Here is a 27,936-nt window from a genome sequence, read left to right as displayed (position 1 = left end):
AAAACACACTGCTGGGAGCGTCCGGAATAAACAATGAGTGTAGCTGTACATCCTACGTTGACATTGAATTATAGTTAAATCGCTTGATGAACCAGTATGCCACCATATTGCCACCTTTGCTGTCCTGTTAAACCCTAGACTACTTCGTCGAAACAAAATCCCCCAACTTGGTATTGTCTTTAAAACGCATGTAAGTATGATGGGTTATTAACTGAATACATTGTTATGTTCAAGAGTGGTGCACCTTGCTCAAGTATAAGCAGTATAGGCCTAAAGCTAAAACATGTAAAACAAAAACAAAATGTGACGTCATATTAAACATTATTTTTATTGTTTTCAGGCTTCTGTTGATTGTGTTTTGTTTTTTTTTAAATAGAAGATCTATTTAAAGGTTGTGGTTGTGGTTTGATTCAAAGTCAATGTTGTGTTGGTTTACTAATATAATATAATGTTATTTTTTAGATATTTTGGTAGAATCATAGAATGTAGTATTTTGGCTGGGCCATTTTTGGATCTGTTTATTTGTGTTTTTTGTTGCGTGTTTGAGATTGCCGTTACAATTTCGGTTGATGATACTGTAAAAGTTTGTTTTCTGATGTAGAGGGGGTTTAATACAGTTCACTCCTATTTCATCATACTGTGTAGCGATGTTTTATTGTTCATATTTTTATTTACACTATTAGCATTAGGTTGTCTTCGTGACTAACACTGATTCGGGGGCAATGTACGGTGGGTGAGAAACGCCATGCCAATCATGAAAGCTTGTTGTTGTTGCCGAGTGCGAGCTGGATGTATTTTCTCTGGGATCTTTTCAATGGTGAGTTATCAAGATGTCATTGAATACGCTTTCTAAAGGCAGTGGTGGAAACCATTGGTAATTACTCAAAATATATGTTGGACATTTATTTTGAACTTATTTGGTAACGACCAATGGAGAGCTGTTGATAGTATAAAACATCCAGAAACGGCTCCCTCTGAAGTAACGTAGCTTTTGAGAGGTAATTTCTCACACTCGTAATATCAAAGAATTAAGGCCAAAACCCCCTTTAAGGAATCAAAGAACACACATTGTATATATAAAAATGTTTTTTCTTTATCCAACGACCGCAAGTGAGGCCACATTTTCACTCAGATTTTTTGTTTTGTTTTGTGAATGTTGGAATATGCCGAGTGAGAATGTCTTTCCGAACGTGTCATTTACACTGTAATTGTCACAAAGCGGAAAGAAAACCAAAAGTGAAACTTCGATTTACGGTTGAATAACAATAAAAAGTGTACCTGCCAACTTCCTTTGTTTTAATATCTCGCAAAGGATCGCGAGGACATGAAGGTACAGATTCCCTTTGTGGGCAATATTTTTTTAGATAAGTGCTCTTTACAATTGGGCGCACTAGACCCCAGTTCTATAATTGCCTAAACAAAAACGTTTATATTTTTGTGGTAGACTGTGAGGCTGTGGACACATGAGAAATGTTTGAGCCTTGAATTTTACCTGCAGTAAGACTGATCTAATTTTATCAGCAAGGATATTATAGAACGGTCTTTGGAATTTGATTATCTAGCCAGCCTTTTTACATAAGAAAAATTGTGTCCGAACTCGTCCTTACAGCGTCATATGCACGTTGAGGACCAACTCGCCCATGAAATAAGCTTAGTCATATCATCAAAATAAATGTTTCGTCCCTGAAAAACAACGGATTATTATTACCTAATGCTTCCTTTTTCCCTATAGGTGACGTCCTTGTCATGGGCGGCATGGGGTGTCTATAACTTGTTCGACTCTGGACTTTTACAAACCGAATCGGGTGAGTCAGCTTAGGACAAGGAGGGAAGCGGGCTTAATAACAAAACACATAAGAGGCCATGCACGCGCCATCTTGCCGCAAAGCATACTGGAAACCAGTTAAAACATAAATCAAGCCGCCAAGATTGACGCTATGTTGACACGTGTTTTTCAATTTTGTGAATACCGCATTGCTTCAAATTAATATTCGCATGCCGGTGTCGTATGCAATTATGTTCTCTATGCAATACTATCCGGAGGACATTATTGCATGGTTTTGCATATGTAATCGTGTCCGCCCGGACGCTGCTGCATAATGCAGTATTGTGTCCGCCCGGACACATTTGTATATGCAGTTGTGTACACCCCCGTGCAAAACCGTCCTTGCAGTAAATTAAACGCCCTTGGTCGGATCGACGGAACACGTTCGCCATTTTTTACAGGCTAAGTGCATGTCATGAATGACATTGGAAATGTTCGGCCGTTAAGTATTCGCTGCAATCTCCACTGGACGGTGTTTGCATAGCCCCGGACACGATTGCATATGCAAAAGTGTCCGGAGCGGACAGTATTGCATGGCGGACTCAATTGCCTCTGACACCGGTATGGCAGGATATGTTGTCACCCGGAGATTCTGCCCCCCCCCCCCCCCATACGGCAAACTGTGTACAAACTACTTCTGATAGCGCCCTCTTTTGAATCACTCTCCTTCAGCCCATGTTAACTACCAATGGGGGATAGAATCTCTGGCGGGGGGGGGGGGGAATCCCATGGGACACCGGTGCTGCTTGATGGAGTTGGATTTCATGCAGAGTCATTTGCGTGTCAATTACATGCGCATTGGGGCTATTAAAACACTTACAAAACAAATTTGTACAGAAACGATGATGAACCATGCAAACCATTATGTTGTTACCCTAATCTGTAAGTCTGGGAACTGCAAATAAGGGGATCAATATCGAACACTTTGCATTCAAATAACTTATTGATTGATGTAAATATTATAGAATTGTTTTTTTCTCTCAAAACCTTCTATCATGGTAAATGCATATCCAAATTAACCCTAAACAGTGTAATAATCATGTATACCTTTTTGTACACTTATTAAACTACAGTGTCAGACGTTCCACCATTTTATTATGGATATGCAGTTGGTGTCGGGTTGTGGCTATTTCTCTGTATCACATCCTTCTTCATGGTGGCGGGAGTTTGTTGTGTTAGTATTATTTCAAAACTGTCCATCACAACGTCAAACTTTGGCCATTTTCCATAGAGTGCGCCACCAACGGTGTTCCCTCGAGATGACATGATAATTCACGCGGTGTGTCGTGGGAACAAGCCTACCGTCGATTTCACCAAACTCTTCCCCACAATAGGATTGATCTTAGGACTTGAACGAGTCATTGCAACCTGGTACTGTAACATGCAAACCCTAAGGACTAGTTACTCGTCCTAACTCGTGATAGGATTAATCCTAGCATTTTGTGAAATCGGCTGCTGAACATCTGACGCCACACGTCGAGGCTCGTGATCTACCAGGGATCTTCATTTTAACCCACGTCCATAGTCACCCTTAACATTTCTCTTGGATATTCACATTTAAATGCGACATACATGTGTATACAGAGCCAATAGAGAAATGGCAATGATCAGATCTACATAAGGAATTGCAAATTACCTGTTATGGCTGCCTCCTTGGTGGCCCAATTTCACGGTATGCCTTACCGGGAATGTTGCGCTTACGGTCTATAGAACTTTCTTTTTCTCTGCTGGTATAGTAAGGTTGCTCCTGGACTTGATTCAAGTCCCGTTCTCGTGCGAGAGGTCCCTAAAGCATACCGCGCCAACTATCAAACAAGCCGTCTGGAACTGTGCCCGTTCTTATTTATAACTCTATGGTCCCACCGTCAAAATGTAGATATTTATGTTGGCAGCGCGGCACAGGCTGGGGATGCCCGCCGCGCAAATTTCTTCTTACGTTAGGCGATGGGACATAAAATAATAGGACTCTCTCACGGGATTGGGACTTGAGTTAAGTCTAAGTGCTCCATGAAGATATGCCCTGCATGCTTGCCCGGCAATGTAGACTGGGGACTGGGCATCAGCTGTTCACAGTTTCCCCTAAAGCAGCAGCCGGTGTGGCAATAAATCCTGTGCACCCCCCCTCCCCCCGGATGATTCTGTCCCCCGTTTATGGTGAACTGTGTACAAACTTCTTCTGTTAGCGCCCTCTTTTGAATCCTCCTCCTCAAGCAGCTAATGTTAAGTTCCCTTGGGGGACAGCATATCCAGTCCATCAGTTGACAAAATGTTGGCAACCCCTCCCCTCCTTAAAGAAACCAGTCTCCTGGCAAGTTATGCTACCTATAGCTTTCAATACACCCACTCATTGGTGTTGTTTTTAACTCCCTATAGGATCGTCGCGGTCTTCTCATACCATACATAGTGGCTGATGTTCTTGTTATCCTGGTTCAGTGCGTCTTGTGTGCCTTCTATTTGTATATAATGATTCAGGTGAGATAGACAAACTGGAACAAACTTAGGACCTTTTCGAAACCACGATTTGTGGCTTCAGGCTCCTTGAACTATATTTGAAAGCGATTGTTTTTTGGTATCCAACAAGGGAGGAAAACTGGACATGTGTGGGAAGCCGAAGCTAAAGCCTTGCTTTAGAAAGCACCAATGGTGCAATCATTTTAAAAGCTTGTATCATCAAGGATTCCTGAATGACGCCATAGCATCATCAATTTCCGCGAGGGTTATTTAATTATCAGAGTTCAAACTGGAAATTGTGCACAAAGAACGTTTCACACCGCGCGTAACTCACAGCCAATAATTGAACTTTATTACACTTTTCTTTCAGAACCAGTGATTCCATTGGGTCATTAATTCATTGGATAAACGTGCAATGACGTAAGCTTTCCGTATCTGTTTCCATATCTGATTGGTCCGAGGTGTCGTTTGGCAGCTGCACTTTACGGTTGTATGCATTGAATCTAAGTGAAAGGTGCAGATGGGTGGGGATTGACCTAGGCCACTCTTTGGCTTTATTCACGAGCATGGAAAGACGCAGCTGATCAGGCTAGACTTTATTGGACTTAGTGAGGGCGCTGTTTGGGTCTAGTGACGTCATATGCAATGGGTATATTTAGCTATTACTTTTTTTGTGATCGTTTCTCTCGTGATTTATATATATCTCTATTGCGTTTATCTCTTAAGGTTTTCGAAGACGGTTACCTGTACAACTTGGTGAATCTCATTGCTTTGTCTATGGCAGCTGTTTTCGTTGTTTTATACGTAAGTTAAAAAATTGCCAAAAGACCTTGCGTTCATTATTTTAATATAATCACATTCGGTTTGGTGTATTTTTTTGCGGTTTTGAAACGGGCGTAAAGGACAATATTTGCTATAGTATCACAACCACAGCCGTACCATGATGAGAGTTTCGACAATTTTTGATTAGAAGCCATTTCCATTTTCTGATAAAACGCATGGGTGACCACAGGGTTAAAAATTGGTGCTGTATTTGGACCGAAAATGGTGTAGGCCTAAAGCAACCGCGTGACGACCAAAGAAAACTGGTCCTTTTATGTCAAAGCTCTCTAAATATACACATATCTGAACAAGACACTCTCAAATCAAATATTTTGTTTGGACGGTTGAGTCATAAAAACTATATAAACTGAAGTGTTTGAGCAGACCCAAGTTGAGATGGAATAAACTTAAGTGTTGAACTCGTAACCTTAAACGCGTACTAAGTAAACATTAAACCGTGCCCATGTACATTGTGCTCATATTATAAACATGTATTCCGGTACCAGTCTGTTCTTCATTCAAACAGATTGACACGACCATAGGAACATATTTTAACTGGACAAACGTTTTTGCGTTGTACACTTTATTTACGATACAACACGTCATATAAAAAGCTCAAATGTTTTTACAAATATTGCGCTGACAACGGATTATTGTTAAAGGGAGCCATTGAGTTTCCTTGCATTTCTTGGGTAGGGAGGTTACATCTTTTGCAAACGTGGTTTTAAAAGTCTATGCTTATCAAAAACAGCCCCCTTGTATTACATTCATCCTGCTAGGCTACTTTATGTCATTTTTGCTTTACTCAAATAGTAAACAATTACTTGTCGATATTTTTCATGGAAATAAATGTGTATGTGAACTTGAATTTAAAACCAAAATGATGACTTAATAGTTTTTTGTGACTCATTCATTTGCAGTCATTGAGTCTACTATGTGTGATTTCAAGATATCAGGAACTCCGCTACGGAGAAGATGCAAGGGTTATCAGACAGGTAAGTATAGTTAGACTGAACATCTGACGTCACACTTCGAGGCTCTTCAATGAACATATACATCCAATCAAAACACACTTTACGGAAGCTTCAGTCACTGCATTTATCCAATGACATTATTGTGTCCAATGAAAGCATTAGTATACACATTATTGACTGGCAACGAGGTAACTAGTATATGTCTATTCACACGAGGGACTTTGAGTGACCAGAAGAGCGACCTATAGGCCCCTCTTCTGGTCACTCACAGGCCCGAGGGGGAATAGACGTACACTAGTTACCGACGTATGCCAGTCCATATGTGTTTTATAACACAACTCGATCTTAAATATGTCAAATAAGAACAGAAAAAGGAGTTTTGTAGTTGTTGTTCACGGTTCAAGTCAAGATAGGGCGCTGTTACCGCGGGCACTATATTCAAAGACTAGTGCCCGCTCTGGTACTATTCCCCCAAAACACGTGCGCGCGATCACATAGCCTATTAGTTCATCCCACGTGACCGTGTTTCAGCCAACCAGAATACAGAACAAGCAAGAGGTGTGTTATAAATCTGAATAGCAAGTACCTGCCTAAAGACAGGGGCCCAATCTAGTAATCTCTTCTCCAGTATTGTGGACATACAGTATTCGTGTTGCGATTTCGGCAACTTTAAAAAAAATGAACGTCGCAATTAAAGACTAGTAAGGATGTTCATAATACGCTCTTAAAAATCCCGGGGTAAGAATTTGACCCGTATTCCGATTCAAGGGGAACTTGACCCATTTCTGGATCAGGCTGACATGGATTTTTGGGGGGGAATTTTAATTCAGATTATGCGTTAGTTTGACCCATTTCTGATCATTTTGACTCAGAATCTGGATCATAGTGACCCCCAGATCATAACAAAATAAAAACGAATAGCCACTTTAAGTTATGTCTAAAACGCTTGATTGAGATTTACAATGCTCACTGTGCTTGGCCTTAAAGATGTCAGATTTTTTGCCCCAAACATTAAAAAAAACATTTTTTTTTGAGTGAATGGTATTTCAAAGAGTATCACCCGCTCTAACGAAAAACAGTTTAACTTTTACTTTTAATGCTCAGGAACCATGACAAAAATTTAAAACGTTTCTTATAAAACACATAAGAATTGGTCACGTGATATATTGTCGGGATCCCGACAAAAACTAATTTTGAGCACTTTATTTCACTGCTACTAATAATTGGCGGACCTTTTCGAGCAATGGCTCAAATGAAAGCTTGTAACTTTCTCGACCCCCATCAAAATATCTATTGAAGTTTAAATCAAGATTTGGGGGTCAACTCGGCTAAAAATCTGACATAGCATCTTTAAAACTGCAAAATCCGCCAGACTAAAATCTGCCATCATTTGAAGCTAAAAGATCTCTCATGACTCATCCGCTCCAATGATTAATTTCTACAAACTTACTGGCTAATTGCCATAATATTTAGTCAAAAATAAGTGTCTCTTCGTGAAACCTCAAAAGTGAGATGTCCTAAATACTATAAAAACACCCAACTGGATGACGTGTTTTTACCTCAGGAGAAGGGCGCGCATGTTGATCGCACGCACTGTTCGTCAATAATACCTTAAAAAAAACGATTTGACCTTTTAAAATTGCAGCACCTGCAATACCTAAGCCATTGTTTGCAGCTAAAAAACATCTCATGACTTATCCTCTCCATTGCCTAATGTCTACAAATTAATTGGCTAATTGCCACAGTATATAGTCGAAGACATGTGTGTCTCTTCGTGAAACCTCAAAAATTAGATGTGCTCAAAACACCCAACTTGATGACGTGTATTTACCTCAAGAGAAGGGCGCGCATGTCACGTCACTCTTCGTGAAACCTGAAAAACGATTTGATCTTTTAAAACTGCAAAATCTGCCATACTAAAGCCAATTGCAGCTTAAAGATGACTCATTCTCTCCATTGACTAATTTCTACAAATTGATTGGCTAATTGCCATAGTATTTAGTCGAAAATAAACGTCTCTTTGTGAAACCTACAAAAGTAGTGTTTTTGACGTAGGAAAGAGGCGCTCATGTCACGTGATCGCACGCACTCTTCGTGAAACTCGAACAACGATTTGACATTGTAAAGGCACTAGAGACTATTGGTAATTACTCAAAATAATTGTCAGCAGAAAAACTTACTCGGTAACAGCAATGGGGAGCTGTTGGTAGTATAAAACATTATGAGGACCGGCTCCCTCTGAGCAACATAGTTTTTGAGTAAGAAGTATTTATTTCACTAAAATGTTTAAATCGAATTCGACCTCAGCTGAGGTCTCGAATTCAAGCATCTGAAAGCACACAACATTGTGCGACAAAGGTGTTTTTTTATTCCATCATTCTCTCGCAACTTCGACGACTATTGAGCTCAAACTATATTTTCACAGGTTTGTTAGTTTTGCATGTTGAGATTCACCAGGTGAGAAGACTGGTCTTTCACAATACTACCAAAGGTATACAGTGCCTTTAAGCCTATGTGACAATCTTCTGTTGCATTGTATACTATGCATTTTGGGGGACCTGTGGCTCTTCACAATACATTCGTGAAAACGCAAAAATACATTTATTGAGATAAAGGCCCCTTTAATACTTGAGTAATCATAAATTTGTCATTTATGACGTGGTTCTCGTGGAAACGGTGACGTTTGTTTGTCTATACCAAAGAGTCTGGGAATATAAAGGGGGTTCCCCCGATTCGCAATCTGCTAAAAAGCACTACAATCCTACGGAGGCTCTTTGTGAATGGAATTGACCCTCACGGTAGACAGCACAGGTCATAAAGTCACACCGAGTTTCCCCCGCCCACACACGGGGAATGGATGAATGCACAGTGACGACTTTGGTGCCCGCCATTCATATCCTGTTGTGTTCACAAGGTTAAATATTGTGAAATTATGACAATTGTGAAATGGCTTTCCAGATCAAGGGAGCCAAATATTGTATTCATAAAATTAAAAAAATAAAAGATGACTTCCATTTTTTATTCTTTTGGTACATTATTTAGGAAAGTTTCATTCCGGTACAATCTGCAGCATTTGGTATGACTTCGAGAAACGAGTCCAGACGTTACTAACATCCGATTGGTGATGGATTGCATCAAGTCTATAGCGATGACCTGGGCCAAATTCCATGAGTGCGTGTAAGCACAAAAACAAGACAACTCTCGCTTAGTAAAACAAAATAGGTTACCAGCCAAAATACCGTACATTTACCATGGCTGTGACTGGTGTACCCGGCTCATTTCTTGCTTCAGCAAAGAATTTTGTAAAACAGAATGTTCTGCTAAACAGCTTAATGAAATTGGGCCCTGTTCAGTTAAGCAATACTTTTGTGTGCTTAGCAAGTTTTTGTGCTTATAGGCTTTATGAAATCGGGCAATGTGGCTGTTGTTAGTTTCTGTTTCGTCCATACAATTATATTGTTTATCCATGTAAATAATAATTGCTTTGCGTAACATAAGTACGACGTTAAACAGTCGTGGCTGAAAGTTCCATGTGTCTTAGGGTGTCGCCTAACCCGGCCGGCTGTTTCGTGTATGAGTGTTCTCAAAACGGGGACAACTCTCAATAACTTGTGTTGTGAATATTGTATCTTTCTCAACGATTTACACATTTTTCCTGACAGAACAGTACGACATAAAAAACTCACTGACAACTAAACACAAACTGAATCTTGAAAACGGCACAGACATTTTAAAGGGTCTGTCTTAATTTGGCTTGGGACCACTCGAATGTTTCAATTCTATGTTTTTAGATATATACAATAAAGCTAACCCATGAACACGTTACTACGGTGAGTGATTTACTATTTGTAAAACCATGTAAGATAATTATTTTAGTTACCTTAATTTGCTTAAAATTAAACATTCAATATAGGTGCATCGTGGGTGAATGTATACAAAGTTAATGGTTCATTTCTTTTGGATGTATACCGGTTGTTAGAATAAAGTCTTTGTTGACTGTTTGTGTTCCACATTTAGAATTTTAATAAAATTTATCGCTCTTGAAAAATAAAGGTTTATATTCTTTATAACTATCAGTTATGATGTACCGGTAGCATTTTCATAACATTGTATGTGATTTAGCTCCGAGGTTTTACCAGACCAAGAAATTGTCCCTGAATGGGAAAACAAACTGTGACTCCGATGGACAGGCAGTCAGCTTTCTGTATGTAGATATTCATCAACCATCAAGCATAATTATTTTAAAAGGTGAATACAAAAATGCAACAGCTGACATTTTATATTATTGATCGCTTACCCGATCCATACTGTGTTTTAATTTTCACTACAATTTTAGAGTGTGTAATGTATGGTATAACAAAATTATACATTTTTTACCGATTAATGAGCTGGGCTAAAATGGAGTGTAATGTAAAGTAGTGCCTATATACATGTTTACCTTTTATAACAAACTTTTTCGCTTTTGCCCTTCCATGGACAGCCTGTACTTGTTTTAATTGCATTGTCCGAAGAAATAAAATGAAATAAATAAAATATGGTCATGTGTTGTGTTAGAAAATATTAATTTTATAATTGCTTGCACATAATGACAGAATAACAACAACAATCAAAAACATTGTTGAAAAAGTTTGATGAAAGAAGTGAGAAGTTGGCTCGTGGAGCATACGAATAACATCAGCCAAGGTTTGCGATAGAATCAGTGAACCATTCCACTCATTACAAAACATTGTAAAAGAAACACAAAATAATACAGGGCTGCGACAGAATAGAAGGAAAAATATAAAGGAGTGAAATACGAGGCGTTTCCCAACTATAATAGAAGAAACATAACTTGACACATGCTTTTTTCATTTGACTGTACTTGCACGCATGGAGTTCAAAATGTCAACCGTCGGCTACGACGTCACAAACTCCGGCCTCGCCCCGCCTAGACTTGATTCAAGTCCTGTCCGAACGGGACTTGAATCAGGACGCGTCCTCTCGTGTAGGCTATATTGCGCAAACTATCAAACAAGCCGCATCAGTGCGCTTTCACCGGCGTAGCACAAAACAATGTGTCAAACGATGAGGCAATTAAAGGATTGGGACTTGAGTCAAGTCTACACCACGCCCCACGCTAGCCACACTCTCCCCCATGCACAGTTTTGGGTGATGATTGTATGTGTAGGCTACTATAGTGTGTGCTTCAAAAAATAAAAAACGTCTCCATCATCCACAACAACAAGTTGAGACAACCGCGAAGTATCAAAATGGCGATAATGCAGAGATGTTGCTGTTTCGACAATGTCCGGGCAGGAGCGATGGCGGCCGCAATTTACACGCTGGTAGGTGTATTTTCTTTGTCTGGGCATCGAGTATAACCACAGGTACAACGAACGACGACGTTCTGGTGCTCTTATTATAAATTTCAATGTGGCGATGTTTACACTGTACATGTACAAAGCAATGATGACCTAGCTCTTGCAGCGGCCGTTTGGCAAGTAATGCGCTGTATGTCGACGCATTCAATTCAATTAAATTCAGTACAATAATACGTTTATTCCATACTCTTGTTTTTGGTTTTGGATTGGAACGCAAGTTGTCAATTGATGAAGCAAAGGTTCGATAAAGCACTAGGGCAAGACCAAGTCATGTGCATAAACTAGTGGACATAGTATCAATATTGTTATCCTTCACATTTTTGCATCAAATTCGGTTGATTTTGCTGATGTTTGTCAAGCAGCAGTATATGGAGATATCCACTACTACTACATTATTAGCGGGAGGTTTTCTGCACATTACAGTTGCCACTGTCGTTGTGCGACACTATTGGTAATTGTCAAATACTAGCCTTCACAGTTGGTGTATTTTAACATATGCATAAAATAACAAACCTGTGAAAATTTGAGCTCAATTGGTCATCGAAGTTGCGAGATAATAATGATAGAAAAATAACCCTTGTCACACGGAGTTGTGTGCGTTAACATGGTTGATTTCGAGACCTCAAGTTCTAACTCGAAATCAAATTCGTGGAAAATTACTTCTTTCTCGAAAACTATGGCACTTCAGAGGGAGCCGTTTCTCACAATATTTTATACCATCAACCTCTCCCCATGACTCGTCACCAAGAAAGGTTTTATGCTAATAATTATTTTGAGTAATTACCAATAGTGTCCACTGCCTTTAAGAGGAGGATGGCAAAAAATGTGCCAGAAGAAAAACAAATTCTAGCGGGAGTATTGCTCCATTCACACGTGGTTCGCGTTTGACCACTAATTTAACTCTTTTTTTTGTGTGGAGATAAAGCCAATTTTAGCTGAAAAACCTATTCATTGAAGTCTTTTTGTTCAGTTGAAGACGAGCGATTTTGAAATCGTGTAATATTCTGTTTGTCTATCACTAACATGGTTTAAGTAATATTAGTGTACTTTTTCCTGTTGTGAATAAGTCTGGTGTTGGGACTTGTTTTCGCAAAAAGTCATCACTGAAAACTCAAACTTGGTGTGGATTTCATAAAGAGTTAAGACTCGTCTTATCTCGACTTAGGACGAGTTACTCATCCTTACTATAGGACCAGCCATACGTATTACACCTTTATCGTGCTGCAAACAAATTTTTTAGTTTGTTTGTTTGTTGTTTTTTTTTTTTGTTTTTTTAACTGTTTGTTTATACTTATTTATTGTTTAATTTTGTATTTACTTTGTTGTGCTTGTTTTCTTATTTGCTTGTAATTTATTTTACGGGAATAAATCAATGATTATCAATTTAATTTAAAAACTTAACTTGATATTACACAAGTATTCATGATATATGTTTCTGTTCTAATAACAAAAGTAATATTTTCACCCAAACGAACATTCGATCAAAGAATACGCGGATAGAAAAATATAAACCGACATTTGATGTTTCCATATTTAAAAGCGACCCTAACTTGACATCACTTTGTCATTTGTGTTACATTGTATTTTGTTGATAGGAAAAACTAGAGCATTTCAATGAATTTTTCTCTTACAGAAAATAATTAGCAATGGTGTATAACTTAGTCCGGATGGAGGTATGCAATCCATTACCGTAGGGGATACATTACTACACTTCCAAGTTCCCGGACCGGATACTCAAAGTGGATGCCATTACTCTAACTATAGAACACAGCAACTATAATAACAACACACAATACGTGACCATACAGTACATTCACATAATACAGGCATTCTAGCCTTTTGAGATCTGGGGACATACTCACGACACTATTGTTTGGGTAATTGTCCGAAAACACTCAAACCAAACAGTGCACATACTATAATACGCATGGTGTTCGCCATAATATACCCCAACAAAGCCAGTTGTGCGTCACAGAGTGTCGTATACGTGTAGGCCTACGTCACGGTTTATTCCCACCAAACCACTTTTATTATAAGTAGTAAATACCAATGTGCAGTCTAGCGTGAATTAAACTTGACATTGAACCTTGAATAATAGACCCTTTTCAAAACTACGGCTTTGGCCCCCCAGATTCGGCTCATCCGGCTAGCTGTTGTTTGACGGTTGTTTTGACACTGCACGTCCCCCTTGCGTACGCGCTCGGGCTTCAGACGAGAGGACAGAGCCTGAAACCAAATCCAAAGCCGAAGTCGTGGTTTCGAAAAGGGCCATACTTTGGGTTTTCATGGGTGCATTTTTTTATGACGATAGGTTCAATTGGTGTTATGGCAGCCCCCCCCCCCCTCGTAAAAAGGATAAATTAAAACAAGTACAACAGGTAATAATAACTTATAAACTAGTTAATAAATTATGTTCTTTTGTTCATTAATATTGTAAAATACACTGACCTCTATAAAATGTAGATAATAAACAAATGTTTACCGACACAAAAAGACAAAGAAACAAATCTGATCATGCATGGTGTAGCCGGTAATTGTTTGAGCGCTAACCAATTTAAGATTATGAATGTTGGTTTTACCCATTTATACCAATTTAAGATTGTTGGCCAACTCGTGTCCAATATGTCCTTAAAGGCAGTGCACACTATTGGCAATTACTCAAAGCAATTATTGGCACAAAACCTTCCTCGGTGACGAGTAATGGGAGTAACGGAGTAATTTTCCACGAATTTGATTTCGAGACCTCAGATTTAGAACTTGAGGTCTCGAAATCAACCATCAAAACGCACACGACTTCGTGTGTGACAAGGATTATTTTTCTTTCATTATTATCTCGCAACTTCGATGACCGATTGAGCTCAAATTTTCTGTGAAGGCTAGTCTTTGACAATTACCAATAGTGTCCACTGCCTTTAATCATAAGCCGTAATTATACACATGAAATCGGGAGTCATAGTTTTAACCATAGCACTCGAAGCAGTCAATATTTGGATACTGTTATAATGGAGGTTAGATTAACCTCCACGGTTCTAAGTTCTAACCAAGCTTTTCACGCAATACCTATAGAGTTCTAGACGCACCCTAATCGTTTTTGTCATGCGTTCTCGATGCCATGATTTCTACGTCTGTGAGTTGGGTTAGACTGGCATCCAATGTACCTACCATCGATAACTATTACTGTAATCGTGAACATATTGTTTTGGTTAAAAATAAAATGAGACTGTTGCCAGTCTTGCTGATTAGGCTGTGATGTCATTAGGTTTTTTTCTTCTACGGAGCTCCAGGAACGCCATCGAGAAAACGAGGTAATTATGTGACTACGTCTGAACCCCAGACGCTGACTTGCCATGGTCATAACACATACCATACGAGATGGCGTAGTAAGACAAAACAAAGATGTCGACTAATAATTTGTCAATGTAGTCTAGATAGGGTGTATTTTGTGGAACAACCTCCCAGTATCCATCAGAATTTGTAACTCTTTGCCCTTTTTCAAGAAATTTCCTAAAACTTATGTGTATATGTAATAATTTTTATGTTGTAGTTTAGCTCCATTGGTTGGCTCTTTTCAGCGCTTTGAACTTGTTGAGAAGGCTTTATAAATGCTCTGTTGTATGTATGTATGTATGTATGTATGTATGTATATGTATGTATAATTGTGACCAAACATGAAATTTGTCTGACCAGTAGGCTATATCATGAGGAAGATAATTGGCTATAGGACTATAAAGATTTGAATACAAAATATATAATTAAAAAAAAGCAATGTTCATAATATTTCAAAATGGCTGCCGATGCTTGTTATAATACCTGTTTATCTTTAAAGGACAAATTTGCGGTGGACCTATAGCCAAATAAACATAATCAAAAACAGACAACCCTAGTTTGTAGCAACATGATATTAAAACACAATTGAATTTGTTAGAAACAAATCATAGGCCTAAGAGATATTTCAGCCCACGAATTGTAAATAACAGAAAATGTTGAATTTTGTCAACATTCTTTTTAATATAGGTTTTCTCGGTAAATTTCGGGAAATGAGCAGCCAATTTAACCACCAGCCTATTCTATTTCGCACGAAATCGAATGCTACTAAAAAAAGGGTCATTCGATTTCATTTTAAGACTAGTCAAATCTACTTTTACGTCATTCGATTTAACAAAATAATCATTCAATTTAACAATTCATCGAAGCTGCATTCAAATTCGCAGGAGTGTTTTTGAGGCGTGTGTTTAGTCATTCAATTTCATTTTGAGGCAGTCAATTCTGATATTGTTGCCGTCTTATATACGCTTGGTTAAGTTGTTGTTTCCTTATACGAATGTTAAAGGCATGCGGTTAATGTTTTGGCACTCTTGAACATGATATGCCAAGATGTCTGGCACGCCAACAGATGGTTGGTGAATATTTACAAAAAACAACAACTGGAAAAACATTTAAAAAAAAAACATTCAAACACATTCAAATGCCAGGTCTTGGTCAGTTAACCATTGAAGGTCTCCCGAAAAAAATAAAGAAGAAAACAACCCTTATGGGGCCCAAGGTAAAGTCTACTGGAAACATAAAATAAAGAAAATAAATTTCCATTTTTTGAAAGATTGATTGTTCAACTCGACTTCGCCTTTTTGAAGGGAGCATTCCATCTTGAACCTGTGAAGGTACGAAACGGTTTGCCTTATACAGTTTATCTGTTTACTCGTATTTCTTTAGTCGTACTTATTTGAATCCTCGGTGAGCGAAATTGATTGCCTCTTTACGAAATTTAAATCAGCAAAATCTCTAGTCGAACCAGCTTTGCTAAATTGAATGATGATTGTGTGTCATGAAAAAGAATGAGTGTGCTAGGAACTTGAATGCCTCATAACGAAATTGAATGACCGAATTCTGAATTTGAAACGCAGTAAAAACCGGTGAGGCAAAATGGCTTTAATTTAACTGAACATGAAATTGGCTGCTCATTTGCCGAATTTGACCGTGAAAACCTATACTATTGATTATTTTGCTAACATTCGGCTGTTATGGAAAGGTCTATATCTTAGTATTCGTCGACGTGTCAAAATGACAGTACCCAACAATGTAAATTGTTGGATTAATTTCTTGTATTTGTAAAATTTTCCATTTCATGGGTTTAGGCCCTATATAATATTTCTAGGTCTGATGTTTCTAACGTTTTAAATTTGTATCTACTTTTGTCTGCATTTTTGTATTTTTTTTATGTCGGTTATTTTTCGGTTTAAAAGTATTTAGCCTATATTTTTTTAATTGGTCTTGATTTTTGTCTTTTAGTTTTTATTGTTAGGCGCACTGAGGAATCTTTGATTTATAATGCGCCTTATAAATGCTGTTTATTATTTTTTTATATTACCAACTTGAATCGTTTCATGTTAACATCTTTTTTTACATTGATACTGTACAGGTCTCCGCTGCGGTATGTTTGGCCTATGGCGTTTACGAGATAACAACACTCGCTGGTATTTCTCGTGAGTTTACACTTAGCATTACAGCAAGTATTTTTATCAAGTTATATATTGAACTGACCCGACCTTACAATCAGAATAAGTGTTGGAAATTGTTGCTGAGGGAAGTATATAATCATTAACCCTGGACGATATCGAAAATGTTGACCGGCGATATACCCAGCAATGGTCCCTGCGATCGGGGGCCCCGTGGGTGCTGATATTTCGTGAGGCATGTGCCCAAAAGGTATTGTCGGGTAATCAAATGGATAACAATGGCTCAATCACACGGGGAAAACAGTATTACTGCAAGGAGGAAGAAAAAAAACATGATGGCTTTATTGTGATTATAACTAAGGTTTAGATATATTGAAATGAGTGCTTTATGGTGTCCCCGTAATTTTTTAGGTTTGTAAAAAAAATTGTAAGTCTTATAAGATCATGTTATCCCTGGTTTCTTCAAGTTACAAGGCTGACGATCTGATCAATTACACGAATTCCAATGAGGCCATGTCCTCTGTTGTCCGTGGTGTTGACCTTGATGAACCTTTTCTCATTGACTTAAAAGGATTTGGGTACTTTTTTCAAAATGTCCATAGATTTACATTAAACTTACAGGGTTTGAAGATAATGATAGTGGAAAGCTTCCCTTCAAATATTACTTACTGAGGTTCCGTGGTTTTTGAGAAATGAGTAAAACCATGTCATGAAAATACGTAAGTAATTTTGGTCTCATGAGACCAAAATTATTTTCATGACATTGTTTTACTCATTTCCCAAAAACTACAGCACGTAATATTTACAGGGAAGCTTTCTACTATCATTATCTTCAAATTGTGTAAGTTAAGTGTAAATCTGTGGACATTGTGTTTTTTTCCTTACAAAAAGTACAAGATGTTGCAATGGATTCAGGATGTGTCCTTTGTAAATTGAACTAGGCATTTATTGTCATTTTAAAGTGGGTGATGATGATTCAACGACCAAGTCTTATTCAATGAACACGTAACCGGTCTTAATACCAGAGGTGGACTTTACAAAGAGTTAAGATTAGTCTTATCTCGAGGTGGGACAAGTTACTCATCCTAACTTAGGACTATAGCTTTAAAGACACTGGACACTATTGGTAATTGTCAAAGACCTGTCTTCTCACTTGGTGTACCTCAACATATGCATAAAATAACAAACCTGTGAAAATTTGAAAGAAAAAAATACCATTGTCACACGAAGTTGTGTGCGTTCAGATGCTTAATTTCGAGACCTCAAATTCTAAATCTGAGGTCTCGAAATCAAATTCGTGGAAAATTACTTCTTTTTCGAAAACTTCTCCACTTCAGAGGGAGCCGTTTCTCACAATGTTTTTAGCCTTGCTCAAGGCAGTCGAATTATTCACTCAAAAAAAAAGACCGCCGCTGTATAAAAACCCACCCGTATTCACTGTGCGTAACATCGCACGACACGATGCCCCCGTACACTATCCGCTTGCGTCAGCCTTGTAGGGTCTGTGTTGAAGCCTCCGCATGCGGTTAGTGGTACGAGTGCCGATGACTTATGTGCACATTAGTCGTACGATGTGACAGTGTGTATACGGGTGGGTCATGCGGTGTGATCGCACGCACCACGCACAGGGTATACGGGTGGGTTTACAGCGGCGTCTTTTCGGAGCGAATAATGCGACTGCCTTGAGCAAGGCTACAATGTTTTATACTACCAACGTCTCCCCATTACTCGTTACCAAGTAAGGTTTTATGCTAAATGGCAGTGGACACTTTTGGTATTTACTCAAAATAATTATTTTTATAGTGCGTGTAATTTTCATCAGACTTCATGCAATAGGCTTTCCATGCCCCTATAATGCATTGAGTTACATGTAAATTATACATATTTTTAATGTTAAATTTGCATTTTAAAGGTCATTATGCAGAATTTGTGACGCTTGGAGGATATAGTGTAATCTTTGACTGCAAGTTTTCCAACGAGTTCGACCTGTCTTATAGATTTCTCTTATGTTTGTTTAAACTCATTTTGTGCAGATTTGTATGGTGTATCAGAAGCCACTTTCATTTCGTTGTGCATTTATCAGGCCCTCGTGGCACTGGTGTTGATAGCATCCATACTGGTCCTGGTCGGGATATCAGTGGTAAGTAGCCAGGGTCCAATTTCATAAAGCTGCTAAGCATACAAATTTGCGTAGCAGGAAATTTTGCGTTGATAAAAACAGAATTACCAGCCACGAGATTTTCAGGATATGCAAACAAGACTAGTAACAAGCAATATGCAACAAACTGAATTTTGTTGGTGATCCTGTTTCTCTCAAGGAAGAAATTTCATGCTAAGCGTAAATTGTTGTGCTTAGCAGCTCCATGAAATTGGGCCACGGTAGTTTGCGGTGTGACCATGTGTATAATTTCTTGCCAGTAGAGTTTGTTCTTTACATATAAATAGCAATATTTTGCTATAACATTCTACTACCGCGGAGTAGGTTTTCGGATTTTTGGCGAGCTGCAGAGCATTAAGTGCCTATGTAATACCAATTTCCGTCCGGCGTTCGTCTGTCCGTCTGTCCGTCCGTCCGGCCGGCCGTCCGCGATTAGTGGAAATGTTAAAGTTTTTGGTTCAAGTTAAATTGTTTGAATTGAGTTTTTTTTGCCTAAGTGATATTGTTAGATACAATTGCCAGTAATTTTCAGTAATTTTCAGCTATGTTTTCAAATAATGTTGAAGTTTTTGTAATAACAAAAAATGTTAAAGCTGGATTTAAAAGAAACAAACTCAAAATGAAATCTTAAAGTTTTGAAATAATTTGTAAAAACAAATTATCTGTCACTGGTTCCAGTTGAATGAGCTGAAACATTGAAAAGCACAAATGATCATAACTCCTGATTGCAATGATGTACTGACTTGAAACAAGTCAAATATTGCTTCTACATGTAGATTCATGTATGAAAAGATCAAACTCAATATTAATCACTGGTGTCAGTTGATTGAGCTAAAACAATGAAAAACACATTGCTTCTTATATGTAGATTCATATGAAAAGATAAAACTCAAAGAATTTATCACTGGTTTCAGTTGAATGAGCTAAAACAATGAAAAAACTCCTTATTTCAATGATGTGATGACTTGAAACTTGAATCAAATAATGTTTTGTTAGATTCATTATATTATAAAAAGATAAAATTCAAAGAATAAATCACTCGTTTAAGTTGAATGAGCTAAAACAATGAAAAATGTTCATAGACATAACTCCTTATTTCAATGATGAACTGACTTCAAACTATTGCTTTTTACATATAAATGCAAAACAAAGATAAACCTCAGAGTGATTCAGATGGTTCTAGTTGAATGAGCTTAAACAATGAAAAGCTTGAATAAGCCTAACTCCTTATTGGCATGATGTACTGACTTGAAACTTAAATCAAATATTGCTTGTTTACATAAACGATAAACCTCAAAGAGTGCATCACTGAAGAGTGCAAAATGTGAATCAAATATTGCTACTTATATACATGTATTTAACATGAAAAGATAAAACTCAAAGACCACTGGTTCTAGTTGAATGAGCTAAAGCAATGAACACCTTAAATGGTCGTTACTTCAAACTTGTCAATGTCCCCACCCCTTTAACAATCAGTTGATCAAATGATTGGGTTTTTGGGGGAGACTTTTCAGTTCTAAACAGAACTGTCCTGCTTCACCTGGTTTAGTTGTTAAAAGAAGGACAGTTAAAATCAGGTAGTAGTTGAAAGCAGGACAGTTTTTTTTTTTTTTTAGAACTGAGAAGTCTCCCGGGAAAAAAAAATCAGGAAAAAATGCTCCGCGGTAGTAGAATATGTAGCAAAACCGTTATAAGAGCAAACTCTCCCTGGCAAGTAGATATGGTGAGAAAGGTGATGTATGCAACATTTTGTAAAGCTAAAAGATACCTTTAAGAATTAGACTGCATGCTTACTGAGTATAAATTTCGATGAAAATAGCAGAGAAATTTTTTTTCTGTGAAATAATTTCTTCTGAAATCTAAGTAATTTTTGAGAAAATTACAGGCTCTGAAAACTATAAAAAATAAAATAAAATAAAATAAAATAAAAACTGATTTCGGTTGTTTGCAACAAAAACAAGGACAATGTGTGTATGATACTGATCTTTTTAAAATGTTTTTTTCACTTCCATTTATTTTGACCCGCGCAAAGGATGAACCCTTAAAATAATGTTCACACGTTTTTGTTTTTATGTCCAAGTGTATTGTTCATCATGCACGCAAAATGTTAACACTGTCTGCGACTATTTTGTTAGCTGATGCCAATCATGTATAAAACCTTTAAGAAGTACTTCGGCGAATTTGATTTTGACGAAAATGCCTTTCAAACTTGTTTACAACGTGTTTGTTATAAGCGGTTGTATACAAATTGGGGCTCCCACGGCATATGAAGACGTAGGCCCCTAACGGAGCTTTTCGCGAATCTCTTATAAAAGCACTGGACCAGGGCATTCAAAATTATTGAGTTTTTTGCACAATTCAAATCCATTTTTACTCACATGACTAGATCACGCTTGCCATTTTCGTTCCAGTAGGTATTTTAAAGACACTGTTTTAGTGTATCTCAACATGTGCTTAAAATAACAAACCTGTGAAAATTTGAGCTCAATCGGTCGTCGAAGTTGCGAGATAATAATAAAAGAAAAACACTATTGTTACACAAAGTCGTGTGTGCTTTCAGATGCTTGATTTCGAAACCTCAAATTCTAAATCTGAGGTTTCGAAATCAAATTCGTGGAAAATAACTTCTTCCTCAAAAACTACGTTACTTCAGAGGGAGCCGTTTCTCACAGAGTTTTGTTCTATCAACAACTCTCCATTACTTGTAACCAAGTCAGTTTTTATGTTAAAAATTATTTCGAGTAATTACCAATAGTGTCCACTGCCTTTAAACTTAAATCTCATGTTTCTATTTTATTTATCTCATGGTAGAACCAGCGTGGGTACCTGATTATGTTCATGGTGATGAAACCACTTGTCATCTTGCTTGAGGGAGTATCATGCATCTTGTATGTCGTCCAGGCTATAGTAAGTCTGGTTATTCAAACACTGACAATGCCAAATCTTCCAAATATTAGATCTTCTTAAATCTCCCGAAAATTAAATCTTATTGTTTTATTAATGATTTAATCTACACACTCTATTAAATGTACACACTCAAATTAAAATCCTTATCCATTGTCAAAACAAAAACCAAATAATCAATTACATGATAACTAAACATCAATGCTTTAAATGTTTTTTGTATTCTTTGTAAATTGGAAGAAGACGAAATGTCTAATATCTCCCACCACCTTTTCATTCGTTATAAAATAAACTAGGTTTCTAATTTACTCGAATGAGAACTTCCCTTTGAATGAGCGAAAAAGTTGTGGCGGGATACCTTAAGTATATCCTGTGATTGATATGGTGTTTTTGTGTTTGTTTGTTGTTTGTTTGTTTGTTTGTTTGTTTGTTTGTTTGTTTGTTTGTTTGTTTGTTTGTTTGTTTGTTTGTTTGTTTGTTTGTTCGTTCGTTCGTTCGTTCGTTCGTTCGTTCGTTCGTTCGTTCGTTCGTTCGTTCGTTCGTTCGTTCGTTCGTTCGTTCGTTCGTTCGTTCGTTCGTTCGTTCGTTCGTTCGTTCGTTCGTTCGTTCGTTCGTTCGTTCGTTCGTTCGTTCGTTCGTTCGTTCGTTCGTTCGTTCGTTCGTTCGTTCGTTCGTTCGTTCGTTCGTTCGTTCGTTCGTTCGTTCGTTCGTTCGTTCGTTCGTTCGTTCGTTCGTTCGTTCGTTTGTTTGTTTGTTATAATTTGTGTTTTGTATTTATTGTTTTTTTTTACTCGCAAAACAGGCTGGTGGATATGTTTACGTAATGTTATTGGCGATCTTGTTGGCATTTGTCGTCCTGGACGTAAGTAATGGTTGTGTAACCCAACTTTATTTTTTGGTTAGATTAATCAACATTGTCACAATGGAAAGACGAATCTAATTTTAAAGGAACACGTTGCCTTGGATCGGACGAGTTGGTCTTCGAAAAGCGTTTGTAATCGGTTTTTTTTTGTAAAATGCATATGGGTAGAAAGATGTTGTAAAAGTAGAATACAATGATCCACAAAAACATGCCTCGAATTTGCACGGTTTTCCTTTTACCTCGTCGACTAACACGGTCGGCCATTTATGGGAGTCAAATTTTTGACTCCCATAAATGGCCGACGTGTTAGTTCGCACAGTAAAAGGAAAACCACGCAATTTCAAGGCAAACTTGTGTGGATAATTGTATTCTACTTTTAAAACATCTTTCCAACCATATTCATTTTATAAAAAACGGTTACAAACGCTTTTTGTAGACCAACTCGTCCGATCCAAGGCAACGTGTTCCTTTAAAGGCACTGGATACTAATGGTAGTTACTATTAAAACAAATGAAGCATCAAAACTTACTTAACGAGCAATGGATAGCTGATGATAGTGTAAAACATTGTGAGAAACGGCTTCCTCTGAAGTAACGTAGTTTTTGAGAAAGGGTAAATCCTCACTCAAATAATAAAAGACTTACTTCAGGCCTAAAGCCTTTGATTATGCATTTGAAAGCACACAAATTTGTGCAACAAGGGTATTTTACTTTCACTATTCTCTTGCAACTTCGATAACCAGTTGAACCCGTTTTTCACAGGTTTGTTATTTTATGCTTAAATGTTGAGACACACCAAGTGGGAATACTGTTCTTTGACATTAACCAAACGTGTCCAGTGCCTTTTTAGTCTCCATATATCGCCATGATGTATGAAGTAGTAAACGATTTGCTGTGGTCCCAGTTTGCAGCAAGATTTATGTCAACTGTTCCAACAGTTGTCATTATTAACTGTTCCAACAGTTGTCGTTATTAACTGTTCCAACAGTTATTGATGTAGCTTTGTTAAACCAATTATAGCTGTAACCAATTATAACTGTATGTTGGTCCAGTATACAAAGTGGCTGCTTGGGCAATTCTGTTTCATCTATACGTCTTGTACCCTTTTTCATTATAGTAGTAATGAACGATGATTCATTACATCAACCGGGATCAGAATATTGCCAAACTCGATGGACATTGGCAGACATAGGCCGTGTCCGAATTGGCGACTTTGGCTAAGGCTACGGCTAGATCAGCGCGTCTGTCAGTAATTTTGTTGTTGTAATTTTTAACAATAGGCCTTTAATGAATGTCAACACGCCAACTAAAGTCTTTTTAACTTCTGCCGGTTTTTTTTTATCATTATTTTTTTTTTTTTTTTAAATAAACCTTATTAAATTGAACTGAATTTAATTGAATTTGCAAAATTATTTTATAATCTCATTCTTTGGTGTGATGTCTTCTATAGGTGTTTTGTTTCCTGGTCGTGACGTCACAGTACCAGGAACTGCGAGATGGACGCGGTCGCCCTGAGGATGTCCTTGCTGCCAGGGTAAATAAAGTTTGCTGTGTTTAAAAAAATCATTACAACTTCTGTTTAAATTGCCCATCTATCTCCATAGTAGACGTAGGCATTTACCCGCCTGAATCAATGGTACCACTTCCACCAAACCCCGTCTCTCCAGTGCTGCTGCCTTAAAGGCACTGTACACTATTGGTAATTACTCAAAGTAATTGTTAGCATAAGAACTTACTTGGTAACAAGCAATGGAGAGCTGTTGTAATTTTCCACTTAAATATTTTAGTTTGATTTCGAGACATCAGAATTAGATTTTGAGGTCCTGAAATCAAGCATCTGAAAGCAAACAACTTCGTGTGGCAATGGTGTTTTTTCTTCCATTATTACCTCGCAACTGTGACGCAAAAGGACAGACACAATTTAAATCAGAGGAAATACAACGAGTTCATACCGAAAAGGAAATACAACGAGTTCAAAACGAAAAGTTTTAAGACACTGGACACCTTGTTTGTTTGTTTGTTTGTTTGTTTGTTTGTTTGTTTGTTTGTTTGTTTGCTTGTTTGCTTGCTTGCTTGCTTGCTTGCTTGCTTGCTTGCTTGCTTGCTTGCTTGCTTGCTTGCTTGCTTGCTTGCTTGCTTGCTTGCTTGCTTGCTTGCTTGCTTGTTTGTTTGTTTGTTTGTTTGTTTGTTTGTTTGTTTGTTTGTTTGTTTGTTTGTTTGTTTGTTTGTTTGTTTGTTTGTTTGTTTGTTTGTTTGTTTGTTTGTTTGTTTGTTTGTTTGTTTGTTTGTTTGTTGTTTGTTGTTTGTTATTTGTTATTTGTTATTTGTTTGTTTGTGTGTTTGTTTGTTTGTTTGTTTTGTTTTGTTTCGTTGTCTTTCGTTGTCTGTCTGACTGGGTTTATTTTACAAATCAAAACATCACCATACTCTATTTATTACATTTATCCTGCTCTTTTTTCCTTAAGTTATTTGTTACTTTACTCCGTATATACATGTAACTATTGATATTTTTCATGGAAGTATGGGAATAAATGTGTATTTGAATTGAATTGAATTTAATTGAATTGTTATTTTTTATAGAAATATCAAATATTCAGTATATTGTCAATACATGACAGTTTGCTTTTCAAAATGGACGGTATTCGTGTTTTTGTCAAGTCTGTTCTTTTATACATAAACAAATGGAGATCAATGGTTTTAGATTGCCATTGAAGTTAGCTTCGTTTACTTCAAACGAGGTGGTAATTACAAGTTGACAAAAGGTTGAACAGGGAAGTGTTTACTGGCATTTTTCACTATGAATACTTTCATTTTGTTTGGGTGGATTTTTGAAAATATGTTTGAATCTATTGCCCGTATATATACTTTGCTAATTTCCTATTAATGCTGTGTTAACTGTGTCATTGTTTTAGTTTATCGTAATAATTTTTATTGTACGGCACATTTTGATCATTTGTTAGATGGCAAATGCGCGGTATAACTATCTCTGATATTATTATTATTATTATTATTATAATTATTATTTTGTTCACTTCGAGAGTAAGGTTTGTTCGATTATTTGTTATTTCAGTATCGCTTCCGGGGGCTGCGTTTTTAATTGGTACTTAGTAATGAAAACTTTCTCTTGTTTCAACCCTTTTTTGGGGGGGGGGGGGGGGTAGGGGATTAAGGTAAAGGTTGTTGGGTAGACCCTATCCTTGTGTTTTTTCTTCTTATTGTTTTTTTTTAATTGTTTTTATTGTTTTTATACTGAATTTTAGGCCTACCTATCCTTAAATTCAAGTGGGAAACCTTTTTATTCCCATTGCGCCTAGAGTTTTAATTAAGTTGTATTGCTTATTTTTATTTTATTACAGACCACCACCCACACTATTGTGACCAATCCTGGTATGGGTGGCGCAGTTGTTGTAACCCAGCAGCAAGGGTACGTTGTTCCCCAGCAGCAAGGGTACGTTGTTCCCCAGCAGGGCTACCCAGCCCAGCAACCAGGATACCCGGCCCAGCAACAGGGCTACCCACCCCAGCAACAGGGCTACCCAGCCCAGCAGGGGTACCCACCCGAGCAAGGATACCCACCCCAGCAGGGGTACCCACCTCCAGGTGATAACCCCCCAGAGAAGGCTTAAAACAAGCTATGAGAAGATGATCCTGTGTATTGTCAACTAAGCCTACACGGTCAGGTTTATTAAAGGCACTGGACACTATTGGTAATTACTCAAAGTATTTGTTAGCATAAAAACGTACTTGGTAACAAGCAAAGGAGAACTGTAAATAGTATAAAATATTGTGAGAAACGGCTCCCTCTGAAGTTAATTAGTTTTCGAGAAAGAAGTACTTTTCCACGAGTTTGATTTTGATGTCTCGAAAGCATCTGAAAGCACACGACTTCGTGTGACCAGGGTGTTTTTTCCCATTATTATCTCGCAACTTCGACGACCCATTGAGTTCAAATGTTCACAGGTTTGTTATTTTGTGTTATGTTGAGATACACCAAGTGTGAAGACTGGTCTTTGACAATTACCAATAGTGTGCAGTTTCTTTAATAAAAGTGTTTAGCAGCAAACTGACGTTTATCAAATGAGCCAACCCCAATCATTCTTTGGCGTCATTTTGAGATACAAAATAATGCAGCTGAACAGGTTTATTAAATCGAGCACCATGTGCCATAGATTTGAGATAGAAGTGGCGTTTGTTTAGCTTCAAGAAACCCTGAAAAAATTGTCCATGAAGCCATGTAATGGCTGAGTGGGTAACATTAGGGTTAAAATGGGCCACTTATACACTCTAGGGAAAAAACGGGAAACTTTTAAAGGGTGTCAAGCAAAGCCATTAAAAAAAGGAAAAATCACATTTATTGGCATAATATACAGTACACGGGCTTATTGTTACTAAGTGCATGTGACTTTTTCGGGAAACTCGTAAAGCTTTAAAGCAAATCATTGTTTTGCTTTAAAATAAATAAAATAAAACGTTTTTGAGAGACCAACAAAACCCACCAACCGGTAGACTACTTGTCAATACAATGTTCGAACACAAATTGAGACTCAGAGTTGAACTATTTTGGTATCCGAACTTAATATAGAAGTATAAACTGTATATTGGGTCATATTCCTCTTATCTTATATCGAGTAGTCTTTTGTAAATAGCTATAGATTGCATAGAAATGCAGGAACTCAGTGGAGATGGAGGTAGGAATTGATATTCCTCTTAAAGCGTCTATGTACTTTTTGTAGGACAAAAAACACAATGTCCACAGATATACACTAAACTTACACAGTTTGAAGATAATGATAGTAGAAAGCTTACCTGAAAATATTACTTACTGAGGTGCTGTAGTTTGAGAAATGAGTAAAACAATGTCATGAAAATAATTTTCGTCTCACTGATCATGAGACGAAAATTATTTTAGCATGTAAAAACGTATTTTCATGTTTGTTATTTTATGCTTATGTTGGGATACACCAAGTGAGAAGACTGGTCTTTGACAACTACCAAAAGTGTACATTCCCTTGAAAAGATGGCAGATCATAGGATGAAGGCAAACATGCACCAGACAAGGAGTTCCCCAAATACATAGTTATTTAATATCTGCTCAAGCACAACAAGTATCTCAACAAAACACATTTTA

At 37.5% G+C, this 27,936-nt stretch overlaps 2 protein-coding genes across 2 annotated transcripts; both read left to right on the top strand.

Annotated features, from left to right (window-relative positions):
* Positions 1–19: 19 nt before the first annotated feature.
* Positions 20–10,322, top strand: LOC117293981. Its single transcript, XM_033776495.1, has 8 exons — positions 20–190; positions 684–817; positions 1,733–1,805; positions 2,899–2,999; positions 4,199–4,297; positions 5,003–5,080; positions 6,019–6,093; positions 9,115–10,322. The coding sequence occupies exons 2-8, from the start codon at positions 746–748 to the stop codon at positions 9,181–9,183; spliced, it is 567 nt and encodes a 188-aa protein (XP_033632386.1). The 5' UTR covers positions 20–190; positions 684–745; the 3' UTR covers positions 9,184–10,322.
* Positions 10,323–11,159: 837 nt separating this feature from the next.
* On the top strand, positions 11,160–26,565 carry LOC117293604 (TM2 domain-containing protein DDB_G0277895-like). Its single transcript, XM_033775962.1, has 7 exons — positions 11,160–11,396; positions 16,849–16,912; positions 18,919–19,025; positions 21,855–21,950; positions 22,723–22,809; positions 24,259–24,342; positions 26,165–26,565. Exons 1-7 carry the CDS (start codon positions 11,322–11,324, stop codon positions 26,432–26,434), a joined length of 783 nt encoding a protein of 260 aa, XP_033631853.1. The 5' UTR covers positions 11,160–11,321; the 3' UTR covers positions 26,435–26,565.
* Positions 26,566–27,936: the final 1,371 nt, after the last annotated feature.

Source organism: Asterias rubens, chromosome 8, assembly GCF_902459465.1.
Source record: "Asterias rubens chromosome 8, eAstRub1.3, whole genome shotgun sequence".
Classification (NCBI taxonomy): Eukaryota; Metazoa; Echinodermata; class Asteroidea; order Forcipulatida; family Asteriidae; genus Asterias; species Asterias rubens.
The sequence above is the reverse complement of the archived record's forward strand: the minus strand, read 5'-3'. Positions and strand labels throughout refer to the sequence as shown.